Source organism: Palaemon carinicauda, chromosome 19 (assembly GCF_036898095.1).
Source record: "Palaemon carinicauda isolate YSFRI2023 chromosome 19, ASM3689809v2, whole genome shotgun sequence".
Lineage (NCBI taxonomy): Eukaryota > Metazoa > Arthropoda > Malacostraca > Decapoda > Palaemonidae > Palaemon > Palaemon carinicauda.
Window position 1 is genome coordinate 3,016,797 of NC_090743.1, and position 14,645 is coordinate 3,031,441.

Below are 14,645 nucleotides of genomic sequence, written 5' to 3' on the forward strand. Positions count from 1 at the left end.
AGCTAGGTGAAATTGCAGGGGACGGAGGTGTAGTCTCCCTAACGAAACGAACTGTTCCAGGGATGATAGCGTCCCTATCAGACTCATCCACTGTCTGACTGAACATCGTTTCTTCTTTAGCATGTTCTGGATGCATACCTGGGCTTGACTTGTTCTGGGGGCCGACGGAAAAGCCCGAAAAGCTTGACTGTGAATCTCCATCCCTAAATACACAATAGTTTGGGATGGGACCAGTTGGGACTTTTCCATATTGACCAGGAGACCCAATTCCTTGATCAGATCTAGAGTCCACTTTAGATTCTCCAGACAGCGATGACTGGAAGAAGCTCTTAGAAGCCAGTCGTCCAAATAGAGGGAGGCTCTGATATCCGCTAAATGTAGGAATTTGGCAATATTCCTCATCAGCCTCGTAAACACAAGAGGAGCCGTGCTTAGGCCAAAGCACAGGGCTTGAAATTGGTAGACAACCTTTTCGTAAACGAATCTCAGAAAAGGTTGGGATTCTGGGTGGATGGGGACGTGAAAGTATGCGCCCCTTAGGTCTAAAGAGACCATCCAGTCTTCCTTCCTGACCGCTGCTAGAACTGACTTTGTGGTCTCCATGGCGAACGTCTGCTTTGTGACAAAGACATTCAGCGCACTGACGTCTAACACCGGCCTCCACCCTCCTGTCTTCTTTACCACCAAGAAGAGACGGTTGTAGAAGCCCGGGGATTGATGGTCCCGGACTTTGACTACCGCTCCCTTTTCTAGTAAGAGAGACACCTCCTGCTTCAAAGCTAGCCTCTTGTCTTCCTCTCTGTACCTGGGAGAGAGATCGATGGGAGACGTTGCTAGAGGGGGTTTGCGGACAAACGGGATCTTGTACCCTTCTCTGAGCAACTTCACAGATTGTGCATCTGCACCCCTTTTCTCCCAGGTCTGCCAGAAGTTCTTGAGTCTGGCTCCCACTGCTGTCTGAAGAAGGTAGCAGTCAGACTCTGCCTTTAAAGGACTTGGTACCTTTCTTCTTCCCACGTCTCCCTTCGGCACGAGCACCTCCTCTGCTGGAGGCTCTGCCACGAAAGGGCAGAATGAATCTGGACGCTGGAGTGTCCATCCTGGGTCTAGACACGGTAGGCAAAGGGGTGGCTTTGCGGGCAGAAGACGCAACCAGGTCATGGGTGTCTTTCTGAATCAAGGAGGCAGCAATCTCCTTTATCAAGTCCTCTGGGAAGAGACATTTTGAGAGAGGAGCAAAAAGAAGTTCCGATCTCTGACACGGTGTTACTCCAGCTGACAGGAAAGAGCAAAGGTTTTCCCGTTTCTTGAGGACCCCGGAAACGAACGAAGCCGCAAGCTCACTGGATCCGTCACGTATGGCCTTGTCCATGCAGGACATAATGAGCAAGGAAGCTTCCTTGTCAGAAGGTGAGATCTTCCTGCTCAAAGCTCCCAGACACCAGTCCAAAAAGTTAAAAACCTCGAAGGCTCTGAACACTCCTTTCAACAGATGGTCTAAGTCTGAAGGAGACCAACATATCTTAGAGCGTCTCATGGCTAGCCTGCGGGGAGAGTCTACTAGACTTGAGAAGTCGCCCTGGGCAGAGGCAGGAACTCCCAAGCCGAGAACTTCTCCCGTGGCATACCAGACGCTCTATCTGGAAGAGAGTCTCGCAGGGGGAAACGTAAATGCTGTCTTCCCAAGGTTCTTTTTGGACTGCATCCAATCTCCCAACACTCGTAAAGCTCTCTTGGACGAGCGGGCGAGGACGAGTTTCGTAAAGGCAGGCGCGGATGACTGCGTGCCTAAAGCAAACTCTGATGGAGGAGAGCGTGGGGCCGCAGATACAAACTGATCAGGATACATCTCCCTGAACAGTGCAAGAACTTTCCTAAAGTCCAAGGAGGGTTGCGTGGTCTTGGGTTCGTCGATGTCCGTATGTGGGTCGTCAATGTGTGCAGCGTCGTCATCATCAGAGAGTCCATCATCTGAAAACTGAGGAGGAAGCGGCAAAGGAGTAGGAATCGGCTGGTCAGCTGAGTCCGGCAGCACGGGTGCACGCGTGACTGAACCGGACGCAACGTCATGGAACTGTTGCCCAGTCTGTGAACTGGCAACAACCATAGCAGCGCGGGGACGCAAAGCGTCTACTCCAGACTGTCTAGTCTGCTGTGGGCGAGTAGAGGTAACCACACTGGGTTGCGGAGGTTGACGCACCGCGTCAAAACAAAACAACTTAGGCTGTTGTTGTAATTCGCGAACGTCAACGGAAGGTTCCGTGCGTCGCTGAACGTCAACATGCGGCTGGCAGGGTACACTGGAACGCATGGGTGGCGGGACTCTCACAGCTGGAGTGCGGGAGAAGGTAGCCTCAGCGTCCACTGGACGCACAACCGTGGGTGGTTGTAGGCTAGAGGTTGGTGCAGCGTCAACCTTCTCCGCACGAAAGTCCTGCATCAATGACGTTAACTGTGACTGCATGGACTGCAGCAAAGACCACTTAGGGTCTACAGGAGCAGGTGCGGCAACAGACGGTGTTACTGCCTGATGCGGTACCGCTTTGCCTCTCTTAGGAGGTGAGCAGTCATCGGAAGACTGCAGCGAGTCCGAACTGACCCAGTGGCTACAACTGGGCCGTTGGACTTGCGCGGAAGGGACCGACTTGCGCTTAAGAGGCCGCGAGACCTTGGTCCATGGTTTCTTCCGAGAAACCTCTTCCGCAGACGAGGAATAAATGGGCTCTCTTGTCTTCGTGTGGGTGGGGCGATCTTGGTTAGATACGCCCGAAACCACGGAGGGAACGTCTGTTCGCTGATTAAAGCCTCTCGAACCCTTTGGTCGTACGACATTGCTTCTCCCCTGGGCTTGGGAGCTTGCAAGAGGTCCCGGACTGGGAGGACGACAGGCACGAACAGACGAACCCTCAAGCGCAACACTATCCACAACACTTTCCACAACACTACCACTCACTTTGTCACTACCCACTGCACTCTTACACTTCAACTCCTTGACGTCTGCCATGAGTTGGTTACGGTCACTAGCCAATGACTCGACTCTCTCACCCAGAGCCTGGATGGCACGCATCATATCTGCCATCGAAGGTTGTTGAGTGCTAGAAGGGGGATCAGGAGCAACCACTACAGGGGAAGGAATAGGTTGTGGGGCATGAGGAGAGGAAAATTCAACGGAGCGAGATGAACTTCTCCTGACTCTATCTCTCTCTAGCCTACGTGTGTATTTCTGGAATTCGATAAAATCGAATTCCGAAAGCCCAACGCATTCCTCACATCGATCTTCCAATTGACAGGTCTTATCCCGACAATTGGAACAAACGGTGTGAGGATCGATAGAGGCCTTCGGAAGACGCCTTGAACAGTCCCTAGCATTACATTTCCTGAACTTAGGGACTTGAGAAGGGTCAGCCATTTTGAATTAGTCAAAGGGGAATTCAAAATCTATCCAAAGTCGTCAACAAATAATCCAAAATCAACAAAAGAATGCAAGGATGTATTGAAGATAACGTCTGCAAAGCGAAAGCTCAAAACTAGAAATGTGTACTTCACCAAAATATGTGAAAACCAATCCAGTAAGCAACAGCGAATTTAGTAGGTCTTGCCGGTGGCACGACAGAGAGAAAATTGAGTTCTGTGTTTACATTGAGTACTGAGTACCTGCACGACAGATGGCGCTGTTGAAGTACACCCCCTACCTGTATAGCGATCGCTGGCGGATTTTGAGCGTAGAGTTTTTCTGTCGGGCAGCAGAGCTGCAGCTTATATAATCACCGGCTAAGTTTAATATTGAAAATTATATAATATTGTTTTATTACAACATTTCTTCATCTTATTACAGTATATGAACTTTTGATACAAAATCGAAGATCTACGATTTCAGTTGGTTTTGTGATCAAGTTTGATGATTCTGCATAGAAACACTATAATGTAGGGATAACAAGAATACAGTAAAGAGATTTGGAACTATTCCAAAGTCTATACTGTACAAATATACCTTCATGCTTTAATTCTTCAGATATTTCATATCTCAATAAATCATACTAAAGACTCTCGATTGTCGTTGACTCTCACAGGAAAGGCGCGCCCTTCCGCCGCAGGATAGACGAGGTGAAATTACGGCTGATTGAAAGCGGACTCATACAGTACTGGATAGATGACCTCATTCTCACGTCATCAATTCAAGCGAGGAAGAATAACCGTAAAAACTGGAGCTTACCAAAGGTACTTCCTACATTTACTCTTGGAGAATGGTTCTTGAGAAAAATTAAACTTTCCACTGTACGTAGATCCGTTCATATAGGCATAGCATTAGACATTGCCACACAAGCACATTTTATAATTAGGTTTAGCATCTTAATACCAGAATTTCATATCAATAATTCAATACTTTATAAATATAACAAATTTGTAAGTAATTAGTATTTTTCCTATTTTGGTGGATAATGTGGGAGGGTGGGCTGTGACACCCTATCAGTACCAGATGAACTCGGTTGAGTCCCTTGTTAGGCTGGGAGGAACGTAGAGAGTAGAGGTCCCCTTTTTGTTTTTGTTTCTTTGTTGATGTCGGCTACCCCCCAAAATTGGGGGAAGTGCCTTGGTATATGTATGTACAAACCCTCCGCTATTTATAGGGGTATACTTTCAACTACGTCGAAAGTATACCCCTATAAATAGCAGAGGGTTTGTATTTACGCCGGAACAAACAGAATATATGGAAAATTTTGAATAATTTGTAATTTTCCTAACTATAGAAATCTGAAGCTCTTTACATAGGAGTATTATTTCAGTGATAGCAGAAACCAGCCGTTGAAGTTTTTTCTGGTGTAACCCACCTGTGCTAGTTAGCTGAAGTGGGTAGCAGGGTAAACCAACCATTCAGCTCACATGAGCAATAGTAAACAAACGTTACTTTGCAATTGCGATAGAACTTCCGGGGAAAGTTGATGGCAGGACCCGCATGAGTAAAGAGCTTTAGGTTTGTATAGTTGGGGAAAATAACAAATTATTAAAAAATTATCGTTTGTTCTAACAATAGGCACGAACCTTAAGCTCTTTACATAGGAGACTTACCCCATGGTGTGTGGAAATCCCCAAAAAAACGGCCTGGTGACTCTCCTGGGGTGTTCCTCTGTGCTGTGTGTGAGCTTTTTAAAACATTTTATTTTTCATAATGTTGTGACTGTTCTTAAAACATTTTATTTTTCTTAATGTTGTGACTGTTCTTAAAACATTTTGTTCTTCATAATGCTGTTACTGTTCTTAAAATATTTTATCATTCCTAATGTTGTTACTGTTCTTAAAATATTTTATTTTTCTTAATGTTGTTACTGTTCTTAAAATATTTTATTTTTCCTAGTTTCCTTCCGTCACTGTGCTATTTTCCCTGTTTGGGGCACTTGGGCTTATAGTATCTTGCTTTTCCAACTACGGTTGTAGCTTAGCAGGTAATAATGATAATAATAATAATAATAATAAAAATAATAATAATAATGAATAGTTTCTATTGCAGTCTTATGATTCTGTTAAGAGAGAACCCTGACACCTAGTAATCCTAAAAGGATGATGACTCACTCATAAGTGGCCCCATATAGAATTGGGTTAAAACTTAATTCTTTTTTTATTTTTGAATTCCTTTATTGAAATTGTATCTTTTCAATTAAAAGTTTATTTTAAATTATTATAGCCCAAAAGAGCTATTAGTTCATAAACAAAACCTAATTCAAAGTTTACTTTAAATGATTATAGCCCACAAGAGCCATAGTTCATGAACAAAACCCAATTCGAAGTTTACTTTAAATGATTATAGTCCACAAGAGCCATTAGTTCACAAACAAAAGACAATTTAATTAAAAGTTTACTTTAAATGATTATAGTCCACAAGAGCCATTAGTTCATAAACAAAACTCAATTCAGTTTACTTTAAATGATTATAGTTCACAAGAGCCATTAGTTCATAAACATGTTATTTTCATTGGTAAAATAAATTTTTGAATATACTTACCCGATAATCATGTAGCTGTCAACTCCGTTGCCCGACAGAATTCTACGGAAGGGATACGCCAGCGATCGCTATACAAGAGGGGGGTGTACTCACAAGCGCCACCTGTGGCCAGGTACTGCAGTACTTCTTGTTGACACCACTTCAATTTTTCCTCGGTCCACTGGTTCTATGGGGAGGAAGGGTGGGTCAATTAAATCATGATTATCGGGTAAGTATATTCAAAAATTTATTTTACTAATGAAAATAACATTTTTCAATATTAAACTTACCCGATAATCATGTAGCTGATTCACACCCAGGGAGGTGGGTGAAAACCAGTGTACATATATATCAAGAAGCTAAGTATCCCGTATTTCATATTATCAGTTATTCAAAATAACAATGAAATTACAAGTACCTGGTAAGGAAGTCGACTTGAGCCATTACTCTGCCTTAAATAAGTTCGTCTTCCTTACTGAGCGCAGCGTTCCTCTTAGGAGGCTGAACAACTCTAAGGTGCTGAAGTATCAAGGGCTACAACCCATACTAAAGGACCTCATCACAACCTTTAACCTCGGCGCTTCTCAAGAAAGAATTGACCACCCACCAAATCAACAAGGATGTGGAAGGCTTCTTAGCCGACCGTACAACCCATAAAAAGTATTCAAGAGAAAGGTTAAAAGGTTATGGGATTATGGGAATGTAGTGGCTGAGCCCTCGCCTACTACTGCATTCGTTGCTACGAATGGTCCCAGGGTGTAGCAGTACTCGTAAAGAGACTGGACATCTTTGAGATAGAATGATGCGAACACTGACTTGCTTCTCCAATAGGTTGCATCCATAACACTCTGCAGAGAATGGTTCTGTTTGAAGGCCACTGAAGTAGCCACAGCTCCCACTTCATGTGTCCTTACCTTCAGCAAAGCAAGGTCTTCTTCCTTCAGATGAGAATGTGCTTCCCTAATCAGAAGCCTGAATAGTAAGAAACTGAGTTCTTAGAACTTGGGAAAGAAGGTTTCTTGATAGCACACCATAAGGCTTCTGATTGTCCTCGTAAAGGTTAAGACCTTTTTAGATAGTACCTAAGAGCTCTAACTGGGCAAAGTACTCTCTCCAGTTCATTCCCCACCAAGTTGGACAGGCTTGGGATCTCGAACGACTTAGGCCAAGGACGTGAAGGAAGCTCGTTTAGCAAAAACCGAGCTGCAAGGAACATGTAGCCGTTTCAGATGTGAAAACAATGATCCTGCTGAAGGCGTGGATCTCACTTACTCTTTTAGCTGTTGTCAAGCACACGAGGAAAAGAGTTTTTTATGTGAGGTCCTAAAAAGAGGCTGATTGGAGAGGTTCAAATCTTGATGACATAAGGAACCTTAGGACCACGTCTAGATTCCAGCCTGGAGTGGACAACCGACGTTCCTTTGAGGTCTCAAAAGACCTAGGGAGGTCCTGTAGATCTTTGTTGGTGGAAAGATCCAAGCCTCTGTGGCGGAAAACCGCTGCCAACATACTTCTGTAACCCTTGATCGTAGGAGCTGAAAGGGATCTTACTTTTCTTAGATGTAACAGGAAGTCAGAAATCTGGGTTACAGTGGTACTGGTTGAGGAAACTGCATTGGTCTTGTACCAGCTACGGAAGACTTCCCCTTGAGACTGATAGATTCTGAGAGTGGATGTTCTCCTTGCTCTGGCAAACGCTCTGGCTGCCTCCTTCGAAAAGCCTCTAGCTCTTGAGAGTCTTTTGAAAGTCTGAAGGCAGTCAGACGAAGAGCGTGGAGGTTTGGGTGTACCTTCTTTACGTGAGGTTGACGTAGAAGGTTCACTCCTAGAGGAAGAGTCCTGGGAATGTCGACCAGCCATTGCAGTACCTCTATGAACCATTCTCTCGCGGGCCAGAGCGGAGCCAATCCACGTCAGCCGTGTCCCTTTGCGAGAGGAGAACTTCTGAAGTACCTTGTTGACAATCTAAAACGGCGGGAATGCATACAGGTCGAGATGGGACCAATCCAGCAGAAAAGCATCCACGTGAACTGCTGCTGGGTCTGGAATCGGAGAACAATACAACAGGAGTCTCTAGGTTATCGAGGTAGCGAACAGATCTAAGGTTGGCTGACCCCACAGGGCCCAAAGTCTGCTGCAAACACTCTTGTGAAGGGTCCACTCTGTGGGGATGACCTGACCCGTCCGGCTGAGGCGATCTGCCATGACATTCATACCGCCCTGAATGAACCTCGTTACCAGCGTGAGCTTTCGATCTTTTGACCAGATGAGGAGGTCCCTTGCGATCTAGAACAACTTCCACGAAAGAGTCCCTCCCTGCTTGAAGATGTAAGCCAGGGCTGTGGTGTTGTCAGAGTCCACCTCCACCACCTTGTTAAGCTGGAGGGACTTGAAGTTTATCAAGGCCAGAAGAACCGCCAACAACTCCTTGCAATTGATGTGAAGTGTCCTTTGCTCCTGATTCCATGTTCCCGAGCATTCCTGTCCGTCCAAAGTCGCACCCCAGCCCGTGTCTGATGCGTCCGAGAGGAGACGGCGGTCGGGTTTCTGAACAGCCAAAAGTAGACTTCCTTGAGAAGAAAGCTGTTCTTACACCACGCGAGAGAAGACCTCCTCTCTTCGGAAACAGGAACTGAGACCGTCTCTAGCGTCATGTCCTTTATCCAGTGAGCAGCTAGATGATACTGAAGGGGGGGGAGGTGGAGTCTCCCTAACACGATGAACAGGGCCAGCGATGAAAGTGTCCCTGTTAGACTCATCCACTACCTGACTGAGCATCGGTTCCTTCTCAGCATGCTCTGGATGCAATCTAGGGCTTGGAAGATCCTTGGGGCCGACGGAAAAGCCCGAAAAGCTCGACTCTGAAGATCCATACCCAGGTAGACAATGGTCTGGGATGGGACGAGCTGAGACTCCTCAAAATTGACCAGGAGGCCCAGTTCCTTGGTCAGATCCATAGTCCATCTGAGAATCTCCAGACAGCGACGACTTGTGGGAGCTCTTAAAAGCCAGTCGTCTGACGGAGCCGGACACAAGATCATGGTACTGCTGCACAGTCTGTGAACTGTCAACCATGGGGAAGCGAGGAAGTACAGTGACAACCCGAAGCTGTCTAGACTGTCTGGGTCGTATAGACAACTCCTTATCGGGTTGCTGAGGTTGCCGCACTGCGTCACAACAAGTCACTTCTGCTGGTTGTTGAACGTCTTCCCAGTGACACACTGACTCCGTAAACAAAAAATCCTCTAACAAGGACTAAGCTTGGACTGCATGTCTTGCAACACAGCTCAAGGTCTAAGGGAGCAGGTGTGGTAACAGACGGGGTTAGCGACTGAAGTGGAACCATTACCTTCCCTGGAAGCATGTTATGCTTAAATAAAAGTCCATAGGAGGCTACGCAGCAAAAGGCTCCTCTCCAAATGACAGAGTCCTCAAGGGAATATCAGAAGGAGGGAGAAAAGCACTTTCTCATCTACAGGGACCATATCCGAGAAAAGCTAAGTTCTCTCAGTGAGGGTTTCACTGGTGCAAAAGCAGCAGACTAGAAGGCAACGTTATGAAACTGCTTGACAGTCTAGTGAGTTGTCAACAACCAAAGATGTGTGACTGAGAAGCATGCGGTAAGGTATGCAGAGCATGCTGTATGTAGAGCATGCTGTATGCAGAGCATGCTGTATGTAGAGCATGCTGTAAGAGAAGCAGAGCATGTTGCATGGCGTGTAACATTTCTCAGAAATTCCATGACCAGTGCTAGATTGAGTAATATCGCATTACTGTCCATTGAAAGTGCACGTGCCGAGGGAATTGATTTAGACTGTTTTGTTGATGAATTTGATAGCAGGCATGATAATCGTAGAATTAAGCTGCACTAAATATACGATCTATAATCTACTTCACCTCAGGACAGGGAAACTCGCCCTGTTGGCAACACTGCATTACTTCATGCATGCTTGCATGGGGTTTTAATATCAACATAATATTTACATTACATTCATAACTCATGATTCATTTTTGTTTTGAAGATATTTTGCCATATTTGCGATTTGTTAAAAATATATTGCAAGGAATACATATATATTTTTTCATAGTAATACGAATAACCTCCATTATCATAATGTTTGTGTAGGCATACATGTATATGATTACAAATGCAAGTTATGAAAGTAATGAGGTGTTATTATTGTCATTTGTTATTTCAAAGTTGAATGGGAAGAGGCTCAAGTTGAGGAGAAAGTGGCAGATGCATGCGTTGAGGTGGCTGACTCCTAGCATGAGTTTCTTGTCTCAAGAGTTGCGCTTGCTGTAAGGGTAGCGGATGCGCAGTAGCAGGTTCCTGAGGAACGAGTTGAGGTTCCTGAGGTGTGAGCTGCGAGAGTTGAGGTAGCGGCTGCGCAGAACGCAGTTCTTGTCTCGCGAGTTGAGGTTCCTGAGGTGCTAGCCTAAGGAGTTGAGGCTCTCGCCTTGAGGAGGGTTGAGGTCGCTGCAGCGAGTGCTGAGGTGGCTGCCTCATGGATGGAAGAGGTTGTCGTACCTCAAGAGATTGATACCTCGCTGGTGGAACCGCAGGCGGAAGCGGAGGAAGTAAGGCATAAGACTCCTGCTCCCATTGCTGAGGTTGCCTTAAGGAAGGCGGAGGTTGCTGCACACCGCTGGTAACTGGCAACTCAGTACGCGGTAAGGTATCCTGAGGAACCTCAACTTCGTACGCCTGGCAGACTGGACTGCGGTGAGGCGGAGCGATCGCAGGAGGAGGTGTAACCTTCTCAGCCTGACACTCACGCATTAAGACCGCAAGCTGTGACTGCATGGACTGCAGCAAAGTCATCTTGGGGTCGACAGACGCTAAGGTCTGCTGAGGCAAAGCCTTAACAGAAGATGAGGTCTGTTGCGGCATACCTTACCTCTCTTAGGAGGTGTGCAGTCACCTGATGACTGCAGAGAGTCAGAGCTAATCCAATGACTGCAACCAGGTTGTAGAACTCTTGAGGTCTGGACTTTGCGTTTGAGAGGTCTTGAGACCTGAGTCCAGCGTTTTCTCCCTGACATTTCTTCTGCAGACGAGTAAAAGACGGGCTCAATCGTCTGCGGGTGGGAGTGACGGTCTCTGTAAGACACGCCCGCAACCACCGAGGATACTTCTGTGCGCCGATCAAGGCCTGCCGAACCCTTTTGCCCTTCGACATTGCTTCTCCCCTGGGCTTGGGAGCTTGCAAGAGGTCCCGGACTGGGAGGACGACTGGCACGCACAGAAGTACCCTCACGCACAACACTGACACACTTTGCGCTAATCACTTATCACTTTTGATTTTCTGTTTGCACTTATTTCACTGAACTCGAAACTTTAAGTGGTTTGTACCTGAAACACGCAATTCTATCCTTCCTTAAAAGTTAGTAATTGCGAAAACAGAATTACAATGTAACAGAAAAATCTAATGAAAGATAAATAATTCAGTGGCTGGAAAGAGACTAAACACTAGATCAAATAAACTACGTTTAAAATCTCTCACCGCATAAAGCTTGAGAACAAGAATAAAACTCATGAAACGTTTACCTTCTTCCCCTAAAGAGACTAGGGAGAAGAGCAAAAACGATAACAACGTTACTCGCTTGAACGAAACGTTTATCCAGCTCTCTCTCCCTCCGTCTCTATCTCTCTCTCTCTCTCTCTCTTGACTTAGAACCTGAGAGAAGAGCCCAATCATATATATCGTTAAAACATATTATTGTTAAAGGAAAAAAACTGAAATATTTCCCAAATAAAAAGTTCCTTTATTAGAATTAAAACCATTAAGCTAAGAAAGAATGAACAAAACGCTAAAAACGGTTACTCTTACTGCAACGTGACACCGTGAAAATTCTCTCTCTATCGTAACGATAGAGCGCAAGTTGAACGTTCTGAACGTCAACAACTGCGGAGACAAAACAAAACGTTAGTTCAACTTTGAAAACAGTACGAGACTATCAAAGAAATTCTTTCAAAAACATTAAAATAGCATAATATGTTAACAGGTAAAACCGAAATGACGGGCTCAATGTTAATTAACTTCGGTACCAAGAAAAGACCGCCTACTATTAGGAAAGGTCGAATATAAACAAATATAAAAATTAATTTTAATAAGTTTATAATAAAAGGAAGTTAATCGAAGAGGCCTATAAAAGGCGGAGAGATAAAAAATAAATCTATAACTTTTGTTAAGCAAAATTAAGAAAGAGAGTCTATACTCTCTTAGACACCAACACTTCCGTCTAAGGGAAGGGTCGGCCATTTAAAGGTGAAAGAGAGTTCATACTCTCTTCGTCACCATAATTAATCAAATTAATTCCAAAAGCTAGCTAAGCTAATAATAAAACTTCCTGAATAGCGAAAGCTGAAATCTTAGAGCAATACTTCACCAAAAACCGTGAACAAGACTCCAAAATTATAAGCGTATCCATGAACGTCTTGCCGGAAGCACGACAGAGGAAAAATTGAAGTGGTGTCAACAAGAAGTACTGCAGTACCTGGCCACAGGTGGCGCTTGTGAGTACACCCCCCTCTTGTATAGCGATCGCTGGCGTATCCCTTCCGTAGAATTCTGTCGGGCAACGGAGTTGACAGCTACATGATTATCGGGTAAGTTTAATATTGAAAAAAAACCGAATTCAAAGTTTACTTTAAATGATTATAGTCCACAAGAGCCATTAGTTCATAAATAAAACCCAATTAAAAGTTTGCCTTAAATTATTATAGTCCACAAGACCCATTAGTTCATAAACAAAACCTAATTCAAAGTTTACTTTAAATGATTATAGTCCTCAACTACAAGAGACATTAGTTCATAAGCAAAACACAATAAACCTAATGTTTCTTGTTCCAGGTCGAAGAAGGGAATGGTGGACGGGTGGTCCTCAGTTTGTTACATCTGCAAGGAGTTTTCTACCTACTAGCCCTGGGTTTCATTCTTGCCTTCCTAATCCTGATGATGGAAATCTTGACTGCTAATAGGAAGAGGAAATTTCACCAATGACTCTACAAATGGACAGGATCAGCGTTGGGGAATCCCATCACCGAAAATACACAAAAGAACAAAGATAAAACTTGAGTGTATTAATTCTGAGGACAAGACAGTTATTCTTTCCATCATCTCGTCACATTTAGCTATTAAATTTCCAATAAGGCATAAATTTGAGTCACACAGTATGTTAATTAAATTTGTGCAATAAATAAGCCAGTGTAATACAACCATGACCAAGATTGAGTAAAATTTCACTGACGAACTTAAACAATAAGTAACCAGGAGTGACAGAGCATTCAAAGTTAATTCAATAAAGTATGACAAAAAGCAGAATATGTTTGAATACTCAGTTGCCTTCTTTTTTCAGAAATTTCATACATATATATATATAATACTGTATAAGTGTATAGTATATGCATGTATGTACAGTGAGCCCTCCGTCTTTGTGGGCTCTATCTTAGCGGTTTCAGTTTCTCAGGGGAGAGGAATCGACATGATATTTAAATAAGTAGTTTCAATTTCTCATGGTTAGGACTGCTGCATGCAGCCTGGTGTCTTCCAGCTACCCATGTTTCTTTGCAACCAGCCTTTGCTCCGTTTCCCTCCCTGCACTACGTAGTAATGAAAATCATACATATATACAAGACAACTTTATAGCTAACACATGAAAACTATTCAGTGATAAACCCTTAGCATAGAAATTCTAATAATAAAAATTATTAAAAGAGGTTTATACATACAGTATATTTAAGTAATATCTGATATAATATAAAATGCATGATGAAATATGACAAATTCGAAGATAATTTGTATTTTTCCTAACCATACAAACCTTAGCTATTTACAGAGGGTTTACCTTTTAGCGCAGCTGAAATGACGAGCCAATAGTTTTAACGAGGGTTAATTACCCCCGCGCTAGTTAGCGAGGGGTGGGGAAGGGTAGCTTGCTACCCCTCCCCCCTCCACACACCGGTGACTTGCTTCACTTCACTTAGAGGTAGGACTTGACTTGGGGGTCAGGGACGGCGGGCACATATGTGTAAATAGCTAAGGTTTGTATGGTTAGGAAAAATACAAATTATCTTCGAATTTGTCATTTGTTCCGTAACCGAAATACAAACCACGCTATTTACAGAGGGTGACTTACCCCTTAGGAAGGGTGGAAAGTCCCCAGCCTTACTGACTTCGGCTTGCCCGGGGGCTCGATCCCTCAGTGAGCAGCACTAGAGAGAGGGAGCCCCTGTACCTCACAAGTTCCTAGCATCGCTAGGAACGAGTGGCCTACATAAGCAGTGTGAGGAGGAGAGTGTGACTCGTCCTATGAAGTTGACCTTGAGACCTTCAGATAGGAATTCTAGGATAGGACGTTCCCCATACCACCTCGTCAGGGTATGGGAGACGCAACAGTATTAAGCTTAATACTAGGAGCACAAAGAAGCATGGGTTACCTGCAGAGGTCGAGGTCAGCTATGCGAGGACCAGGATGCTGCTTCCCCAAGAGAGGGGAGAATGAAGAAAGAAGTAAGGGTCAGACATACTCTTTCATTCACGCAGACTAAGACCGGGTAACAACGCCCTCAACCTACTGCTACTTGTCCAAAAAGGAGCCTGAGGTTAGACCAGCTGTTGTGCAGCCACCACAGGGCCGATAAAAAACATATCGAGGCTCCTGT

General features: G+C 44.5%; 1 protein-coding gene across 1 annotated transcript in view; it reads left to right on the forward strand.

Moving 5' to 3' along the window:
• LOC137658883 (probable glutamate receptor) overlaps positions 1-13,055 on the forward strand; it is a 54,554-nt gene extending 41,499 nt beyond the window's left edge. Inside the window, exons 9-10 of the mRNA XM_068394007.1 lie at positions 4,071-4,218; positions 12,835-13,055. Of these exons, the coding sequence (XP_068250108.1) occupies positions 4,071-4,218; positions 12,835-12,984 (298 nt within the window). The 3' untranslated portion in view covers positions 12,985-13,055. The remainder of the gene's footprint in view (positions 1-4,070; positions 4,219-12,834) is intronic.
• The last annotated feature ends 1,590 nt before the right edge of the window (positions 13,056-14,645 follow it).